This window comes from Salvelinus alpinus, chromosome 8, assembly GCF_045679555.1.
Source record: "Salvelinus alpinus chromosome 8, SLU_Salpinus.1, whole genome shotgun sequence".
NCBI lineage: Eukaryota > Metazoa > Chordata > Actinopteri > Salmoniformes > Salmonidae > Salvelinus > Salvelinus alpinus.
This window is the reverse complement of record NC_092093.1, coordinates 26,225,100-26,243,948: the sequence shown is the minus strand read 5'-3', so window position 1 is coordinate 26,243,948 and position 18,849 is coordinate 26,225,100. Positions and strand designations below refer to the sequence as shown.

Sequence of the window (18,849 nt, the reverse complement as noted above, 5' to 3'; positions counted from 1 at the left end):
ATTGCACAGTAACGGCAGTGTACTGCAGTTATACTTCACTGTAACTGCGCAGTTACACTTCAAAATTACTGCAGTAAATATATATATATATATCTATATATATATATATATTGGACGCAATATTTGAAGCATACTGCAGTTATACTGCACTCTTTCTGCAATATTTTTTTCGTAAGGGAGAATCTCTTTCCACTATTCACCACAGCCACAAAGTAAAAAATGGCTATATAGTAAACATTCCTGAAAACAAAAATGAGCTTTTTGGTCTTACTTTAAGGTAAGGCATAAGGTTAGCAGTGTGGTTCATTTTAGAGTTAAGAAGAGAAATTGAAGAAATGGGCGGGGTTTATAACTTTGTGTCTGTGGTAACTAGTGACGACCCAGAATCTCCAGGAACTTCCGCTAAATTAAATCGGAAGTAAGTACGTGGCCGCTTCAGGCAGCTCATATTCTGCATGATGGCGACAGAGGTTCAGAGCGGCGACCTCAACAATGGCAGTTCTAGCCGGCTCGAAGTTTCAATCGATGGCCTCACCCTCAGTCCGGATCCCGAGGGCGAGCAGGAGCAAGTCGTTGAACCGGACCCCGTGCCCGCGGAGCAGGAGACCGAGGACCAGAGCACCGCCGAAGCCACCGACGATGGGCAGGAAGGCGAGTCTGCCAAAACCACGATAGAGAGGAAATGGGGCTTTGGTTTGCTGGAGCTATACGGACTAGCATTGAAATTCTTCAAAGGTATTTTATATTTATTCGTATTTGATGCTAACAATGTAATGGAATTGAAATTGTGGTTTGGTATTACATGATGTGGCTAGCTAGCTGTTTCATCCCAGTTAATTTTTTTGTGCGGTACATTAGCTAACTAGCTAATGTTAGCCAGCTAGCCACTTGCTTAACTATGATGCCTAGCTAGCTGTCAAAATGCCACAGCAACTTGAAGATTTTAACAGAATCTCCGAATTATATATCTGCAAGATTGCTGGATGTTCTTTCAGGTTGTCTCTCGTTGACAGAATAGTTATTCAGACATCGAAAGAATAACGGCGTAGCTATGTCTAGTTTAGATGAGGCGACATTTAACTTGACATGTCATGTGTCGATATGGTCATGTGGTTCCTCCACGTAGCTACTAACTGCCAGTTTAACGTTACTCTAGTGAATGACAACCCAGTCACTAGCTAGTTTGACTGGTATGTAGCACACACCCTGTTATTAATACATCTATTCTCGCTACGGGCAGGGAGGCAGATTTGCATACAGCTCATAGACACAGATTTGTAGACGTCATAATACTACATTATGCTAGTGATTCATACTAAATAAACATTGCGATCAGCATACACACATGTTTACACCTGTCATTTCTGAGATCTTGAATTATTGATTACTGAACTAAAGCAGACAAGACGAGTCATTCAGGCATCAGCTAAAGTACACATCTTGCAAGCAGTTTACTTACTTGTACTGCTTAATTGTAGGATGACTGCCTTCCAATCTTCAGAATTCACATGCATTAACTGCACGTGGCTCCATCAAAATAAAGTGCTTAGGTTTCTTTTAATGGGCCATAGACTGCAGACTACACACACATTTCACAGCCAATGGATTAGTTTGGAAATGAGTCTGTGCAAATGCTATCACCATCACTTCAGATGTACACCTTCAATTGAGTAACAATAATTTGTCATTTTTAAAGCACACATGAATGCATTCTGCCCTGATTCACTGCTCCTCTGACAGGACTGAATAGCTAAAACAGTGTGACCGAAACAAGGTGAAGCTATTACTTACCTACACACCTACTCAATCATCTCAGATCTACGCTTGTGGAGTGAACAATGGCAGAGGGGATGGGATACATTTCTGGAATGAAATGCAGCCTAGATATGTAGAGGGAAGAGAAAGAATAAGGAAACATTGAAAGAGTAGTTTATTTCTCCCACATGGGTGTGTTCGCTAAGTAAACACTTTTGAATTGCATCCACCATTTCAAACATCCAATCCATTTTTACTGCTGGATTATTGTGAGAGCCCTCCAGGTGACTCTGGGCATTGTGCAAACTGGTTCTAAAACTGGACTCCTCCTATTCTTCAGTGAAGTTGTGCATTGCATGCATTGTTGATTTCTCCATGCATTTGCAATATAAGGGGCGGAGAAGGTAGAAAAACATGCTTTATGACCAAGCTCAGACATGGCTAAGTAGCTCCTTCGCTGACTGTACACAATAAAAGGGACATTTGTCAGTCATCATTCGCCAGCAACACACCAAGCAACAATCTATTCTGGAATGAGGAAAACAAAACAGAACATTCATTTTTAATGATCCATTTTATAGAGTGCCATTTCCAATATAGGCCTAAGTGTCTAGCAATGAATAATTGGTTAAATGATCAACAGATGACGTATTTGCCTTGCTAGTGTATTGCAGTATGGAATCTAGACTATTAGTTTGTCCTCAGATAAGGATGGGAAGGCCTTTCACCCCACCTATGAGGAGAAGCTTCGTCTGGTGGCCCTCCACAAGCAGGTGTTACTGGGGCCATACAACCTCGACGCCTCTCCAGAGGTGGGCTTCTTTGACGTCCTGGGCAATGACCGCAGGTAACCCCCAGCCCCCCCCACCCTCCCCATTGTGTGTGTATGACCTTTGAACTCCAGCAGCAGCTCCAGCCCTAGTGCTGCTGCTGTGTTCCAGTAAACAGGAAATATGAGCGAACAGATTGTGGAACAGATCTTTTCCTCCCTACATTTTATCAAGTTTTCACAGCTCAACACACACTTATCTACTGCCTTTACTGTAAATGTGCACCAATTGATGGCCCATGCTGACGCTCAGTGGTTGAACTCTTTACCCCTTACTGCATAATTGATGGCCCATGCTGACGCTCAGTGGTTGAACTCTTTACCCCTTACTGCAGACCACGTAAGCAAACCTTGGACTGAACTTTTTTTTCTTGTTATTTGTCCTAAGTCATTGTCCCATTGCCGCCAACTCTCTTCCTTCTGTAGGAAAGAGTGGGCTGCTCTGGGTAACATGGAGAAGGAGGAGGCCATGGTGGAGTTTGTCAAGCTGTTGAACAAATGCTGTAATTTATTCGCTCCTTACATCACCTCCCACCAAATAGAGAAGAAGGAGCAGGAAAGGAAACGGTAAGATGCCCAGGAAGACAGACATTTCTGCCCATGAGACAGACATGATGGGAACTTTACCCTAGTTTAGGATTTAGGGAATTCTCAAGTTTGTCTGGTTTTTGTCTCTTTCCTTCATCTCACCTCAGGAGGGAGGAGGAGGAACGACAGCGCCGGGAGGATGAAGAGCGGGAACAACAGAGACAGGAGGAGGAGAGGCGGAGGCTTGAGGAGGAGGAGAGGCTGAAGAGGGAGGAGGAGGAAAGGAGACAGTTGGATGAGGAGAGGCTACGGGTGGAGCAGCATAAGTGAGTACTGTGTGTGATAAGTCTCACGATCTAGATCTCTAGCTTCAGCTTTACCTCTATCTACTGTGTGTAGGAAGCTTTTTATTTGTTGAATGGTGCTGCATTGATGGTCTCCTCCATCCTCCCCCTCCCTGTCTGCAGACAGCAGATCATGGCAGCATTGAATGCCCAGACAGCGGTGCAGTTTCAGCAGTATGCTGCCCAACAGTATCCAGAGAGCCCTGAGCAGCAGCTGGGTCTCATACGCCAGCTGCAGGAACAACACTACCAACAGTACATGCAGCAGCTCTACCAAGTCCAGCTGGCTCAGCAACAGGTACACACACACACCCCACAATGTCCTATGCACTCCACATCTCAACACATATTTTTCAGATATAAGGTAATAAGCAGTACTAAGCCATTTTAAGTGTTCATTAAGTTGTTGCTCCTTTACGTCTTTCATTAGAGATGTCAACCAGGGTTTACCTTTTTATTTTCATGAGGAGAATTCAATGTAGAGATTATACAGAAATGTCTTTGTCATGTTGTCTTCCAAGTCATTGACCCTCGTCCTTCCCCTCCAGGCAGCCTTACAGAAGCAGCAGGAGGATGCGGTGGTGCAGGCTACCCTGGAGGTCACCAGTGAGCCTTTAGCTGCAGTGCCCCCGGCTAGAGAGGTCCCCATGCTCAACGGCCAGTCAGACTCCCACTCTGAGAGCATGGACAAAGAGCCAGAACCTTTCCAGCCTGCCGATGAGGTCACTGAGAATGGGCCCATGGGTACACTCACGCATCGACCAGGTACCAACACACACGTGCACACACACCGGCCAGGTATCATCAGCGATCACTCGAGTATGATTGTCCTCAATGCGCTTTTCTATTTGTCGGTCTTCAGATGGCTGTAAAAGCTGATGCGGGAGCCACATATTTTGGTGCAGGGGTGAGGTGTGGTTGGACCTTCCTGGTGTTGTCCATGCATAGCACTCACACCCCACAGACCAACCGGTATAGCTTCATTCCAACCGGGTATAGCTTCATTCCAACCGGGTATAGCTTCATTCCAACCGGGTATAGCTTCATTCCAACCGGTATAGCTTCATTCCAACCGGTATAGCTTCATTCAACCTGTAAATGTGTGATACCTTACACTCTGTCCTTGGGCATCAGAAAGGGAGGCATAGGTGTAAGGGATAGGTGAATGACTCCACCCTAACCCTCCGATTGGCTAAGAGGAGTTCCTGCCCATTGTGCTCTCATTGATACAGTTCTTTCAGGTCTCTGATGGAGTTCTCAAGGACAGAGGAGGCCAATTTCTGGTTTGGAATCAAGCCATGGAATTCATTAATCTTTAACAGCAGAGTATCTCTTTCTACTCTGTTCATGTGGGATAGAACAAGGAGACAGTATGCCAGTGTTGCCCGAAAGCCATTACTGCCTCATCGAGTTTCTTAAGATGCCACTCTATTTGAGAAAGGAAGTTTTATTTGAAAGTACTCAAAAGCAGAATTTTAAAACTATATGTTTTTATCCTCACTGAATCAGATTGGTCTTTTTCTGAAAATGTCTACCTGAGAAATGTATGTACATGGTGCTCAATCTGCCTGTTATATTTACACACCCCTCTGATACCTTCCTCCCCCCACTTTCCCTTCTCCATCCAGCAGACTCTCCCCCGGTCATCGCGGCTCCCTCCATGTGGACGCGGCCCCAGATCAAGGACTTCAAGGAGAAGATCCGACAGGACGTGGACAGTGTGATCACGGTGGGACGTGGCGAGGTGGTGACGGTACGCGTGCCCACCCACGAGGAGGGCTCCTACCTTTTCTGGGAGTTCGCCACGGACCACTACGACATTGGCTTCGGAGTCCTCTTCGAGTGGACTGATGCCACCAACGCCTCGGTCAGCGTGCACGTCAGCGAGTCAAGCGACGAAGACGAGGATGAGGAAGGTGAGGTGGAGCACTGTTAGATAGGCTGCTTGTGTTCTAATAGGATGTTACGTGTTGTTTAGTGAGACCCAGGATGCATTTCTACTGAGATGATTGTCCTAGCTTAATATAACCATTTAGTTAGTCCTCACCTTAATGGGGTTATTCCTGCTTGTTTGTCAGGGCTCATGTTCTTTTTGTATGTTTCCTCCTTATTGTTGATGTGTACGGTCCTTTCCTTTCACACATCTTGAATGCCACCTCAGACATTATGAATATTCAGTAGCTACAGACAGCCCTCCTGACGGTCTGTGTTCCCTCTATCTTCAGGGGAGCCTCCCAGGGAGGGGGTGAAGCATAAGAAGGGGGCAGGGAAGCCCCAGGTGGATGAGATAGTGCCGGTGTACCGGCGGGACTGTCACGAGGAGGTCTACGCCGGCAGTCACCAATACCCTGGCCGTGGTGTCTACCTGCTCAAGTTCGACAACTCCTACTCTCTCTGGAGGTCCAAGAGCGTCTACTACAGAGTCTACTACACCAGATAAGCCTGGAGATGGACTTGGGGAGGGTGGGGTGTGTCTGTACGTTAAGAGAGGAGGGGGGGGGGTGAGAGGATCTGTTCTGGACAAGACCACCCGAGGGCGACAAATGTCAGACTCAGTTTGGAGATGGGACTTCTATCTGTGTGCTGTGTGTGTTTGCATACACCTTGTCGGAGTTTGGGAGGGAGTTAACGCTGTAGTCTATTTGCCGACCTGTCTTTTCTCAGAGGCCACCTCTAGGACTCTGTTGTATTAATGTCTGTCTTCCCTGCCCAAACGTCATCTAACCCACAGTCTATGTTCTGTCATGTCATTGTTATGGCTGTGCTTCTATCTGACTGAGACACTTCTTAATCGGAGTTTACATTTTTCAAGCCCACCATGGGTTAACACAGAGCTGAAGTTCATACAGGGTTTTGTCCAATGAGGAAGTCATGGACAAATAGAGTCCGAACAGAGTGACACGCTACACTACAGCACCATGCCTTTGTACTATAGCAGGAGTCCCTTATAGACCAACACTGAGTAACACACTCAACTGAACACAGTCAATCGCTCCTGTAGTGGCAATACTGCTGCGGAAAGAGCTACACCCAGATCCACATGAACGCCTAGCCCCTACCATCTACACCCTTCTGGGATCTGAGACGGTTGGATTATAGGCATAAGCAATACGGCTTGCCTATCAGAGAGCAAGGTTATCGTATTGTTATTATCTGTGCAAACCGTACACATCTCCACAAGTGCATAGGGAGAAGGGGCTAGGGGTAGATTGGCCGCTATTCTACTGAACGAGGGATCATTGAGAAGTGGGGATAGGGTTAAAAGGGGAAAGGGTATTGGTGGTGGAAGAGGGGATATGACATGTACATTGGAAAGTATGGTTGAGGCCTTGTAAATTTGGGCATCGAAATGGAATGCTGAAAAAAAGTGATTGTCTAAAAATGATTTATTTATTTGCCCTTGCTATTCTTGTAGAGTAGGATAATTTTTTTTGTCTGTATAATATTTGGGTGTATTTCATCTCCAGTCGCCTCCCTGCTTCAGGAGACATGTCTCTAGTCTTTAGATCAGGGTTCCCAAATAGGCGGCCTGCAGATGATTTTTATTTTGTCCCCTAAGTTTTTCTGCTGTAGGACAGAAGACTAAAATCACCAGGAAATCAGCTCAAAGTGATTTTTAATTTAGGAAATCTGTTCCCAAGTATTCCCACACAAATATAGAAAGGGATACGATCACATATGCCAATGTAATCAAGGTTGAAAATATTCAGTTTGTCAAATACTTTATCTGTTTTGGATTCTTGCAGTCAATTTGCAGTGTACAAATTCTAACTATGTTCGGCCCCCCGACCATCCGCTCAAGGAGAACTTGTCCAATGGCTGAATGTAATAGGGACCCCTGCTTTAGATGCTTGCTTTTCTTTATGGCCGCTGGTCTCAGGACATGACAGGTGAAAATAAGGATGGAAACCTATTCTTCTTTCCCTATAAGAGAGCAAGGAAAGCAAGCCAGTAAAGAGTATTGGGACATACCGCATGTCTATTCTGAGGGAGACTGGACACTGTCCTATTTACCCTTCTGTGTGTTGAGTTTTTAACTAATTTGATTTGACTCATACATACGAGCTGACAGCTAACAATTCAATAAGATTTTTTCCTTTTGTTTTGGTCATTTCACTGTTACATCTCCAGCATTCTATCTTTCAGAAGTCCACAGCCAAACACAATATTGGCTGTATTTATATGTCATAATTTGATGGATTGATTCTGATTTGTCATCTCAAATATGGCTGTGGACTATCGCTAATGAACTCTGATCACGTCTAGCTCTCTGGTCATTCATGTCTCTGGTTCAGACTAATTAGTTATTGAGCTCAGACTGAGCTCAAAGTGTTTTTTAACTCTTATGGTTTCTCAGTTTATTTTGCTGGCATTATTTGGTATTGTTCAGACTGTTCACCTACCTTACATCTGCATGCTTTGTGTTTCACTTGAAGTCAGATGGCCACCAGGGTTTGTTGAGTTGTTCTTCTTTTGAAAGACTTTTCGATGAATCATACTGTTTGGTTTCTGATGGATTACCAAGTCTCCTTTCAAATGAGAGTTGTACAGGGGTCAGACTTTGGCTTGTCGGTAGGCCTGACTCTAATCACAACTCCCTCTCCTAGTTGGGTGTTCCTCCTGGTTGTTTTGTTCATTTGTTTAAAGTACTTTTGCTCACCAACTAGTAGCCTAATGATACAGATTGTTCGAGCCTTGTATGTAAATAATTATAAATGGAGTTTAAGTGTGGGTTCGAGAGATGGGGGAGGGGGGGAAGACAATGGGTTGAGAAGTAATGCACTGTAGTATGGTGAATGAGATTATGTATATTGTTTCCCCAAAAAGTCAAACTCAAGTGTAAACTGGAAGACAATGAAATGTGGAAAAATGCTCATCCATTTTTGTATTGCTTTGACTGTATGAGCTGTATTGATCTGTATGAGTTTGAAGAATCTGGGCATATATTTAACCTTGATTACATTTATGCTCATCTCTATTACCTGAATGTCTTCTCTCTTTTTTTTTTTCTTTTTTTTTTACACAATGTAAATGTTAAATTTTAGAGGTAAGTTTGTTCTACTTTTTGTTACAGTCCAGGTGTTAAGATTATGTAGTAGACCTTCATCAGTGTCATTACAGATGTTTTTTTTGCAATCTTTTAGAAATTATCATTTTATAAACGTTGCGTACACTCTGTCCCAAAACATGTGTGCCAGTTTTCATGCAAAATGTGTCATTTATAAAAATGAAATTTGAGGTGAATGTGCTTATCCTCCCTTTAGACAATGCATGTGCATAGTTTCTAGTGGTTCAGGTCTTGCATTGCAAGAAGGCAAAAGTAGTCTTGTGCAAATGGGGAATTCAGGATGAAACTCCTATTTATAACAAAAGAACAGATAGGCCTAGCTAAATATAATAACTTTCTATCAGTGAGAAGAGTAAAAAGTTATCTTTGCGTTCTAAAATAATTAGAATTATTTCCTAATTAATTTCCATGATCGTTGCAGAATAAATTCCTCACATTTTCTGACAGATGGTTTCATAGGCTACTTTAAAAAATAGTCTACAAGTTCGGAAAAATGGTATCCGATCTCTCATTTAAGTGACCCACTTCACAGTAAATAGATGAGCTATTTCAAGCAGGCTTTTTTTGTTGTTGTTGATCTATGTGCAGTTTAATGGTAGACCAGACGGTTCAGCTTTTCCATTGACGTTTGTAGGCTACATCTGAATAATGTAATGTGACATTTCTTAATTAATATGCATAAATACAGTCGTGGCCAAAAATATTGGCACCCTTGCACTTTTTTTCAAATAAATGCCCCATTTCTTCCAGAACTGTTGAAATTAAAAAATCTTTGGGTATCCACATATGTATGTCTTAGCTTTGCAGTTAAACCAAACAAATAGGAATAACTGACTAAATGTTAGCTTATTCCACAAAGAAATCCTAAAATGGCCCAGACAATATTATTGGCACCTTCTAGAAGTAGTTAGAAATAATTTGATTTCAAGCATGTGATTCTCCTTTACCTTGGAATTGATCTCACCTGTGGTGAGTTGGTGCCTGCAATATAAACATCACTCATTCAACCAGTTAGAACAGAGAAAAGGACTCATTCTCCTGTTTTGTGTCACTGTGTACTGCAATGAGCATGGAGAAAGAAAGAAAAATAGAGGATTATCTGAGGTCAGACACAAGATTGTAGCCAAGCATGGGCAATCTCAAGGCTACACGTACATCACCAGAGACCTTGATGTTCCTGTTTCCACCGTACGTAATGTTATCAAAAGGTTTAAGGCCCAAGCCACTAGCCAGCCGCACTGGACGTGGCCACGAGAGAGAACTTGATGGAAGATTGCACCGAAGGATTGTTCGAATGGTGGAGAAAGCACCGCGATCAACTGCCACACAGTTTCAAGCTGCCCTTCAGACAGAAGGTACGACCGTTTCAACTCGCACCATCCGTCGCCAACTCAATGAAAGGGAGTTATATGGTAGGAGATCCAGGAGGACCCCACTGCTGAGAGAGAAACATAAGAAAGCCTGACTGCAAATTGCCAAAACACACCTGAACATGCCAAAATCCTTCTGGAAGAATTTCCTGTGGACAGATGAGGCCAAAATAGAGGTTTTGGTAAAGCACACCATCTCTATGTTTATAGAAAACAAAATGAAGCCTTCAAAGAAAAGAACACCTTCCCTACAGTCAAACATGGAGGCAGTTCAGTGATGTTTTGGGGTTGCTTTGCTTCCTCTCACTGGGTGTCTTGAAAGTGTGAATGGCATCATGAAATCAGGAGAATACCAAGGGGGTTGGTGCCCCCCCTTGGGTTGTGCCGTGGCGGAGATCTTTGTGGGCTATACTCGGCCTTGTCTCAGGATGGTAAGTTGGTGGTTGAAGGTATCCCTCTAATGGTGTGGGTGCTGTGCTTTGGCAAAGTGGATGGGGTTATATCCTTCCTGTTTGGCCCTGTCCGGGGGTATCATCGGATGGGGCCACAGTGTCTCCTGACCCCTCCTGTCTCAGCCTCCAGTATTTATGCTGCAGTAGTTTATGTGTCGGGGGGCTATGGTCAGTCTGTTATATCTGGAGTATTTCTCCTGTCTTATCCGGTGTCCTGTGTGAATTTAAGTATGCTCTCTAATTCCCTTTCTTTCTCTCGGAGGACCTGAGCCCTAGGACCATGCCTCAGGACTACCTGGCATGATGACTCCTTGCTCTCCCCAGTCCACCTGGCCGTGCTGCTGCTCCAGTTTCAACTGTTCTGCCTGCGGCTATGGAACCCTGACCTGTTCACCGGACGTGCTACCTGTCCCAGACCTGCTGTTTTCAACTCCCTAGAGACAGCAGGAGCGGTAGAGATACTCTCAATGATCGGCTATGAAAAGCCAACTGACATTTACTCCTGAGGTGCTGACTTGTTGCACTGTCGACAACTACTGTAATTATTATTATTTGACCATGCTGGTCATTTATGAACATTTGAACATCTTGGCCATGTTCTGTTATAATCTCCACCTGGCACAGCCTGAAGAGGACTGGCCACCCCTCATAGCCTGGTTCCTCTCTAGGTTTCTTCCTAGGTTTTGGCCTTTCTAGGGAGTTTTTCCTAGCCACCGTGCTTCTACACCTGCATTGCTTGCTGTTTGGGGTTTTAGGCTGGGTTTCTGTACAGCACTTTGATATATCAGCTGATGTAAGAAGGGCTATATAAATAAATTTGATTTTGAAATTTGATTTTAGGAGCGCAATGTTGGAAAGTTTGTTCTCCGTTGACGGTCATGGGTCTTTCAGCAGGTCAATGACCCCAAACACACTTCAAAAAGAACCCAGGAATGGTTCAAGACAAAATGCTGGACTGTTCTGAAGTAGCCAGCAGTGAGTCCAGATCCAAATCCCATTGAAAACTTGTGGAGAGATCTGAGAACGGCAGTTGGGAGAAGGCACCCTTCAAATATAGGAGATCTGGAGCAGTTTGCACAAGAGGAGTGGGCCAAACTGCCAGTAAAGAGGTGCAGAAAGCTCATCGATGGCTATAGGAAGCACTTGATTGCAGTTATTTTGACCAAAGACTGCTACCAAATATTAAGTCTAGGATGTCAATCATTTTGTCAATGCCATTTCTGTTTATTTTCTGATTTTAAATTGATATATTAACTTCTGAATCAAAAACTAAGGTTCTGTAATATTAACAGTGAAATAAAGAATTGTGGAGAACAAATTCTTTGGTCAATTTCAACTTATTTTTAAGGAAATTTGTAAGATATCTTTTGGCCACGACTGTATTTCACAACCATTGTAGAATAGTTGACCCCCCCCCCCCCCCCCCCCGAGTAGACAATGTTTCAGGCAGTGCAGCATGTTTAGGTTCAGGAAAAAGTGAATGCAAAACATTGCATTCAATCGATCTGTTTACAGGTTCACGACAATCTGCAATTGATTTTGTCTTTCAGAAACTGTCAGATACAGCAAATGTCACTGCAAAAGAACATTCTGCCAACACCTCCACAGATATTTGATCAAGTTCACCATCCTTTAGATATTGTCTTGGCCTAATTCCAATACTTCCAAAGTATACAGCAAATAAGGGAGTTATTGTCACCATAAAAGGTGAATGATCGGCGTTTTTCAGGCAGAGTTATAATGCTCGTTCACTCGCGCAGTTTTACGACAGGTCTGATTTATAATGGTAAACATGGGTATTTTTGTGGTTGCGCAGTTTTTTACAGAAATGGCGCACGCAGATATGTTGTATTAAATTTACGCAATGGTTATAAACGAGGCTACTGGAGTTGTGTAATTGTCACCCAGTACATTGGTATTTTATGGCGCTCATTGGGTTTGGCCTTGGAGCATGTTTCTGGTCCGGTGACAGATGCGTCATCCACATTCTGTATTCCAGCTAAACCTCCTTTACTGTAGGGAGGATACAGGAGGGGAAGTGACTAACATTAGAGCCATTCAGACATCCTTTCCATATTCAACTAGGAAATTGCTACATAGATAGAAATGTCACCAGGAAAGAGAAGTGCAGAGTAAGCCTCCTGTGAAATCCTGTCTTGTTGGGTTGGCAACTTTTGCACAATTAGTCATGTTGATGTTGAAGACACAGCATTGAACATTGTTTGTTGGTTGATTTAGAATTAAAGTCGACATTTGGCAACATACCATGAACAAGTATGGCAACTTGATCTACCATAGTGCCAGTCAAAAATAATATGGTTCTCTATGCTGTTATGTTTGCTTGAAACCACAAGGGGGCGGATGAGGTGGACACAACTCATGTTTAAATAGTGATAGGAATGATTGCCAACTGCCAACTGGACATTGCGCTGCTCAGTTGAGGCTGCGTTTACTCGGGAAGCCCAATTATTATATTTTTTTCACTAATTGGTCTTTTGACCAATCAGATCTGCACTGAAAAAAAATCTGATATGAAAAAAATCTGATATGATTGGTTTAAAGACCAATTAGTGGAAAAAAATATCAGAATTGGGCTGCCTGTCTAAAGTCAACCTAGATATTTTACTTCTTCTGTGGACTCAGACAAATCTGAATGACTCTTATCAACAATAGCCTTGGAATTATTGTTGGATGTGAGTTTGGGCTTAAACCTTCTAGGGAAACCAGATGGTAGGAATATTGCCTACAATAGCCCTGGACATACAGTATGTGAGTGAAACAATGTTCCGAGAATGTTTAGAATTTTTCAAGTGTCCAATGTCTATCTTCACATTCATCTTTGAAACGGGCAAAAACCAAATGCACATTTCCGTGGAAAATAAATACTGTTGTCCTTCACATTGTACAGGGAATCCAGACCGGATTTTCCGTCCTGCTTTGGCAGCAGGGGAGGCAGGTAAACGTTTCTTACACATCTCGCAGATACAGAAAGCAGACTCCAGTTGCCACAGGTGGTTGTATTTTTCCGTGTTTTACTCGTACTTTCCCCCTACTTTGCTCGGCGAGTTGTTTTTCTATGCTGGATCTCGTTGGATTTGAATAGACTTTGGGAGCAACGTCTCCGTACGGCGGAATTTCGCATCTTTGAAAAATATGGCGGGATGTCAGGATCATGTAGCTTCACAAACAATAGCAGCATTGAATCTGTTTCTTGAGGTTTAATGTAGAGACCTTGTGACCGAAGTTTTATTGTTTTGTCTTCCCTGGAATTCGTAAAAATGCCGTTCCACCAAAGAATCGTGGAGCCGCGGCATTTGTCTCGGTTGCCCAGGAGGGATGGCAAAACTTTGGGCGAAGAAGATGGGACTTTCATAGTGGTGGATGGACGCAAACTTCGGAAGCCTGTTTTATTTACAGCCTTGGATGAGGTTTGCTCTCATACAATGATAAACATACTTCACCAACTTTCTGACCTATCACGAAATGCAAGCGACATATTTCTGGGGATTGAGATGGAGGCTGGAATGGTATTTCAAAGATCCTGCAGGATTCAAGTGCGCCTGGAAACTTTACACAATGCTGTCATCAAGTTCGATCACAAGAAAATCAAAATCCGTAAGTGTGATTGTGATGTTTTTTTTGGTTGTCGTGCATTTGACACTACATATTTTTGTTGTTGAAGCAATTTTTTTTTTGACTACCCAGTCAGTCCTAATGATGTTTAAATAATTGGTCAGTCTTTGTATATAGTAGTTTAGATTAATTGTTCAAAAGTAATACGTGTATCCATATGCTGTGTGTACAGCATCATAATAATAGTTTTGTAACAAAATGCAGCCATTAAAACGAGGTATTTTAATTAATCATGAGGAAGTGTTACTTTAAACTCTTAACGCAGCAAGCTACTTGAGGATAGCTAACGGGTTTGTTCATATTTGAATGAATTAATAACAGATTGTCACATAGTATTGGTAAAAACAAGAGGAGGGCGTGCCACTGTCGAGTAAACACATGGCGTGTGTTTGAGTTAAGTTTGAAGTTATGCTAATACCGTTATTCTACGGGCGTGAGTCCTGTCATATGTGATCGATTTCCAGCAACGCACTGGCCATCTGCGCGAGCTGGGGCGCCTGTGGCGTGGGGGCTTCAAAGCATGCTTCATAACGACATTTGGACCTCGGGGCGGGAGCGGCAACGACCAACCTTCACACAAGCCGAATCCTTCTGTCTCTAGTCCTCAAAGATGAACTTGAAATCAATTCCCTTTTTGATAGCCTAATTGTTGACTCTCCACAATCCACACACTATCTTATTTTGAGGGTAGGGACTTATGTTGAAGCTGACTCAATTGTATCTTCGATTTTTTTTAAATAGCATATGCTCGTATCCAGAGCGACTTAAGGTACTGAGTGAGTGCATACATGTTCGTACTTTTTCGTGCTGATGCTTGTCATTCACTTTGGCATGTTTTGCTGCCTTGTGCCAGCCAGGCAGCTATGTCACGATTGCAAAGATACTTGCCATCCTGCTGCACCGATATGGAGGAAATCCACTGAGTAAACAAACTGCTGTAACACTACTTTTTAATCACAGCAAACTACCTGATTGATTGCCTACTAGTAGTGTGTAAATGTTTTAGAATCTGCCAGGGAACTGTATCCCTGTTTTGTATTTATATTATTTTACCAAAAGGCAAATATTTTGATTCATTTACATTTCTTCAGCAGCTTGTTGGGGAACAGAGTTGACCACTTCAGGAAACATTCGTTGTCAGGTTGATGAATTTCCTCCTGGCTTTTACACATCACACACCTCTTTATGTTTGAATCTACATCCCATGCCAAAATCCCGGGTGAATCCTAATTCAATTTCCTCCCAGCAGTGTAAAACTTAGTCAAGAGGAAGTACAGTTTAACAGTCTTTTCTTTGTCTGACTTCATCTACTGAAACACCAGACATCATGACCACGTTCCTTTTGAGGAGGACTTATTCACCAACAGCTGTAGACTGACTGTAGCCTACTGCTTCCCCTCAAAATGCTCTGCTGTGTCCTCCGCCCCAGTGTAACACACACACACCACACACGAGTTAGACAGTTTATAGAGTATGTATGATGAGTAACAGACGGTAGGTTACATGCTGAACTTGATGGAATCAGTCATCATAATGATACTGAAAGGCAAGTGCTCCAGCTGGTATAAATCTACTGACATATAACATATTCACTCCCTAATACCAAAGACCAGATTCAACTTGTTGTCAGAAAGCCTTCTTAATTAAACCTCTATCAGATACCCCACCTTATTAACACTTTACACAGCCTGTGATACCAGATACTCTACTCACTGGTTAAGGCAACACACCAGAGAGACACTTTTAATAAACTTCAGATACCACATGATACTAAATACCACCACATAGCCCAAACTGTTATTACCCAACCTCATTCTCCCAGGGTGGAGGTTTATAGTTATAACCCAACCTCATTCTCCCAGGGTGGAGGTTTATAGTTATAACCCAACCTCATTCTCCCAGGGTGGAGGTTTATAGTTATAACCCAACCTCATTCTCCCAGGGTGGAGGTTTATAGTTATAACCCAACCTCATTCTCCCAGGGTGGAGGTTTATAGTTATAACCCAACCTCATTCTCCCAGGGTGGAGGTTTATAGTTATAACCCAACCTCATTCTCCCAGGGTGGAGGTTTATAGTTATAACCCAACCTCATTCTCCCAGGGTGGAGGCTTATAGTTATAACCCAACCTCATTCTCCCAGGGTGGAGGTTTATAGTTATAACCCAACCTCATTCTCCCAGGGTGGAGGTTTATAGTTATAACCCAACCTCATTCTCCCAGGGTGGAAGTTTATAGTTATAACCCAACCTCATTCTCCCAGGGTGGAGGTTTATAGTTATAACCCAACCTCATTCTCCCAGGGTGGAGGTTTATAGTTATAACCCAACCTCATTCTCCCAGGGTGGAGGTTTATAGTTATAACCCAACCTCATTCTCCCAGGGTGGAGGCTTATAGTCCCCTGTTAGCAGCTCAATCCCCAACAGATTTTCCCATAGAACCTGGAATTCCAACCGCGTCTGACAACACCTCCAGTTGCTGGCCAGCCTCTCCCTTTCCATCCTTTAGTCTAGTGTTTCCCAACTCCAGTCCTCCAGTGAATCAGCTGAGCTTGTCCAGAGCTACATCAACAATGTGTGCTGTTGGGGGTACTGGAGGACTGGAGTTAGGAAACACTAGTCTAAGCTACCTGCCGCTCCTAATGGGAAAACACCTGGCCCTACATCAGTCTACCTGTGGTGGTGTTTAAGCCCAACTAAGAGGTTAGTGAAGCCAGTGCAGGTCTTTTCTAGTTTGAGCCAGGAAGTTCTAGACAAGCTGTGAGAGAGAAGACTGGAATGTGGTTACATAGGGGAGCTTTAGTGTCCAAGAGAAGCACTGGCATGTTTTAAATGCCTGCCTTAGGTTCTATTACCCCCCCCCCCCCCACACACACACACTTTGTACATATATTAAAATAGGCTCGTTATGACAGTTCTTATTATTGAAATATTAGACTGAATAAAGTTGACCATAGTCTGTGCTCTCGCTAGGAAACTCTAGAGTCATTTAGTGCTGAGGTAGGCATTTATGCTACGAGAATGATTTTGTAAAGACACAAAGCCACTGTTGCTATGCTAAAGCACCCTGCTCTGGGTGCAGGTCTGCGTACAGAATCTCTGCATGGGAATGAATCATGTTACTCGTCAGGCGCAATAGAATAGCAACAAGCGGGGCCCCTAGCTGCTTGGTGCTTGACATTTAGGGAAGGGCATGTGTGTTTGTATGTGCGTGCGGACACGTGCTCCTGAGTTTGTCTGAGGGTCAGAGTTCATTGTAGTGGCATGGTCAGTGGTCAGCCTCTGTCTCTCTTTCTGGAGGGAAACACCTGAGTGAATCAAGAGTTAGGTTCAGCAAAGTCAAGTAGTTTATACCTGTTAGCACTTCAACCTTCAAACAGGTCACTGCCACGCCTCAACTTCAACCTTCAAACAGGTCACTGCCACGCCTCAACTTCAACCTTCAAACAGGTCACTGCCACGCCTCAACTTCAACCAACACAATAACAACTTCTGTCGCTTCTGATGGCTCAGTAGACATGGAGTTGTTGTATTAATTCCCACATGGGCTATACTCAATGATATGTTATCTATAGGCCCAAGTTGGGTAAAGATAAAAGCATCTGCTTAATGAACATGGAATTATTTTGGAGCTGTGCTGAAATTGGCACCATGTAATTAGATGGAATTAAATAGTGCATATCTTTCCCATTCATTCCCCTCATGCATCTAGCTAGATCAACGACACCACAGATGGCGTGGGAAATGGACTCCTCTTAACCGTAGATGACTTTTTATGGAGACTTCTGAGTGTGATTTAAGGGAGAACTATTTCTTTAAAGGCGCTACATGTAGAATGTCTCACCCACGTGGGAGCTAGGGAAATTTGAACAACACTTAGGTTGAATATAAACAATATTTGTGAATATTAACAATATTTGTTGTTATTGAAAAGATTTTGTTGTTATTGAAAAGATATTTCACATCGATTTAGATGGTGCAATTATTCCCAACAATATTCAGTGCTTGTTTTCTCACATAAACTGAAATTGAGCGAGGCGTGTAGAATTTTAGCAACCAGGAAATGACAGAGCGATGTCTACATTGGCCGCTTGCGCCGGTCTGCCATTGTTCGATGTGCTCGGTTAGGAGATGACCAGGCCTGTTAGTGAAGCCCATGTTATAGAGGGAGGGTGCAGTTTTCCCATCTTGATAACAGAAGCTGGCATGGCTTTTGTTGTCAAATCTAAAGTCTTCATTTTCAGATTGCGATTTTGCATTGGTCCAAAATAATTTTTATTTGTGAGAAAATAATTCTACTATTACTCCAGATACATTATGGATATTTACTGAAATTACAATGCAAAAATTCTACATCTAGCTCCTTTAAGTCTACCACATAATAAGCCAATTTCTGTCATTCGTTAGAAACGGCTCGGCCGAATATAGAGGGTTTGTCTTTGAGTAGGGAGTTGTGTGGGCTATTTTAATATGGAAAGTGTGTCAAACAGTATTGAAGGTTAATTGGAGTGTAGGCAGTGTTAGGGCCTCCCTTTTCAGATAGCTTAGGACACACACACACACTCTACTAGACTGCCTAGACACACACACATATTCAGATGCCCTGCTGATCACAACTATCTCACACACACATACACACACACACACACACACACCAAAGCGGTCACATTCCTCCCCTTATCCCTCTCTGATATTTATAGATGTGTATGTCTTTGCTCGTTCGCCCCTCTCATCTCTCACACGCTGTCATGTGGAGTGCGTGTGTCTGCCTGTGTGCTTCTCAAGGACCTTTGTGTGTCTGATTCTTGTCATGGAATCACTCTTGCTGAAGGACATGACAGCAGGTCTGGGCTCAGTCTGGTTCAGTCTAA

General features: G+C 43.2%; 2 protein-coding genes across 4 annotated transcripts in view; both read left to right on the top strand.

Moving 5' to 3' along the window:
* Positions 1-396: 396 nt before the first annotated feature.
* LOC139582806 (Golgi resident protein GCP60-like) lies at positions 397-9,276 on the top strand. Of its 2 annotated transcripts, none has more exons than XM_071413154.1 (8): positions 397-735; positions 2,461-2,602; positions 3,011-3,151; positions 3,280-3,438; positions 3,580-3,754; positions 4,005-4,221; positions 5,088-5,372; positions 5,682-9,276. In XM_071413154.1, the coding sequence occupies exons 1-8, from the start codon at positions 456-458 to the stop codon at positions 5,894-5,896; spliced, it is 1,614 nt and encodes a 537-aa protein (XP_071269255.1). In that variant the 5' UTR covers positions 397-455; the 3' UTR covers positions 5,897-9,276. The 2 variants fall into 2 exon arrangements, with proteins under 2 accessions (XP_071269255.1, XP_071269254.1); XM_071413153.1 differs by having other exon boundaries at positions 5,085-5,372; positions 5,682-8,700.
* A 3,839-nt stretch (positions 9,277-13,115) lies between these two features.
* Positions 13,116-18,849, top strand: part of nhsl1b (NHS-like 1b) — a 164,292-nt gene continuing 158,558 nt past the window's right edge. Inside the window, exon 1 of one of the 2 annotated variants that reach the window (XM_071413144.1) lies at positions 13,116-13,961. In XM_071413144.1, the coding sequence (XP_071269245.1) occupies positions 13,625-13,961 (337 nt within the window). In that variant the 5' untranslated portion in view covers positions 13,116-13,624. The remainder of the gene's footprint in view (positions 13,962-18,849) is intronic. The other variant, XM_071413147.1, reaches the window with a different exon arrangement.

Excerpts from the sequence above, each read along its gene's own strand:
- LOC139582806 (XM_071413153.1), top strand. The coding sequence starts at position 456 with ATGATGGCGACAGAGGTTCAGAGCGGCGACCTCAACAATGGCAGTTCT. Across the intron at positions 3,152-3,279 it reads AAGGAGCAGGAAAGGAAACG|GAGGGAGGAGGAGGAACGAC; the intron begins GTAAGATGCCCA and ends ATCTCACCTCAG. Across the intron at positions 3,755-4,004 it reads TCCAGCTGGCTCAGCAACAG|GCAGCCTTACAGAAGCAGCA; the intron begins GTACACACACAC and ends CTTCCCCTCCAG.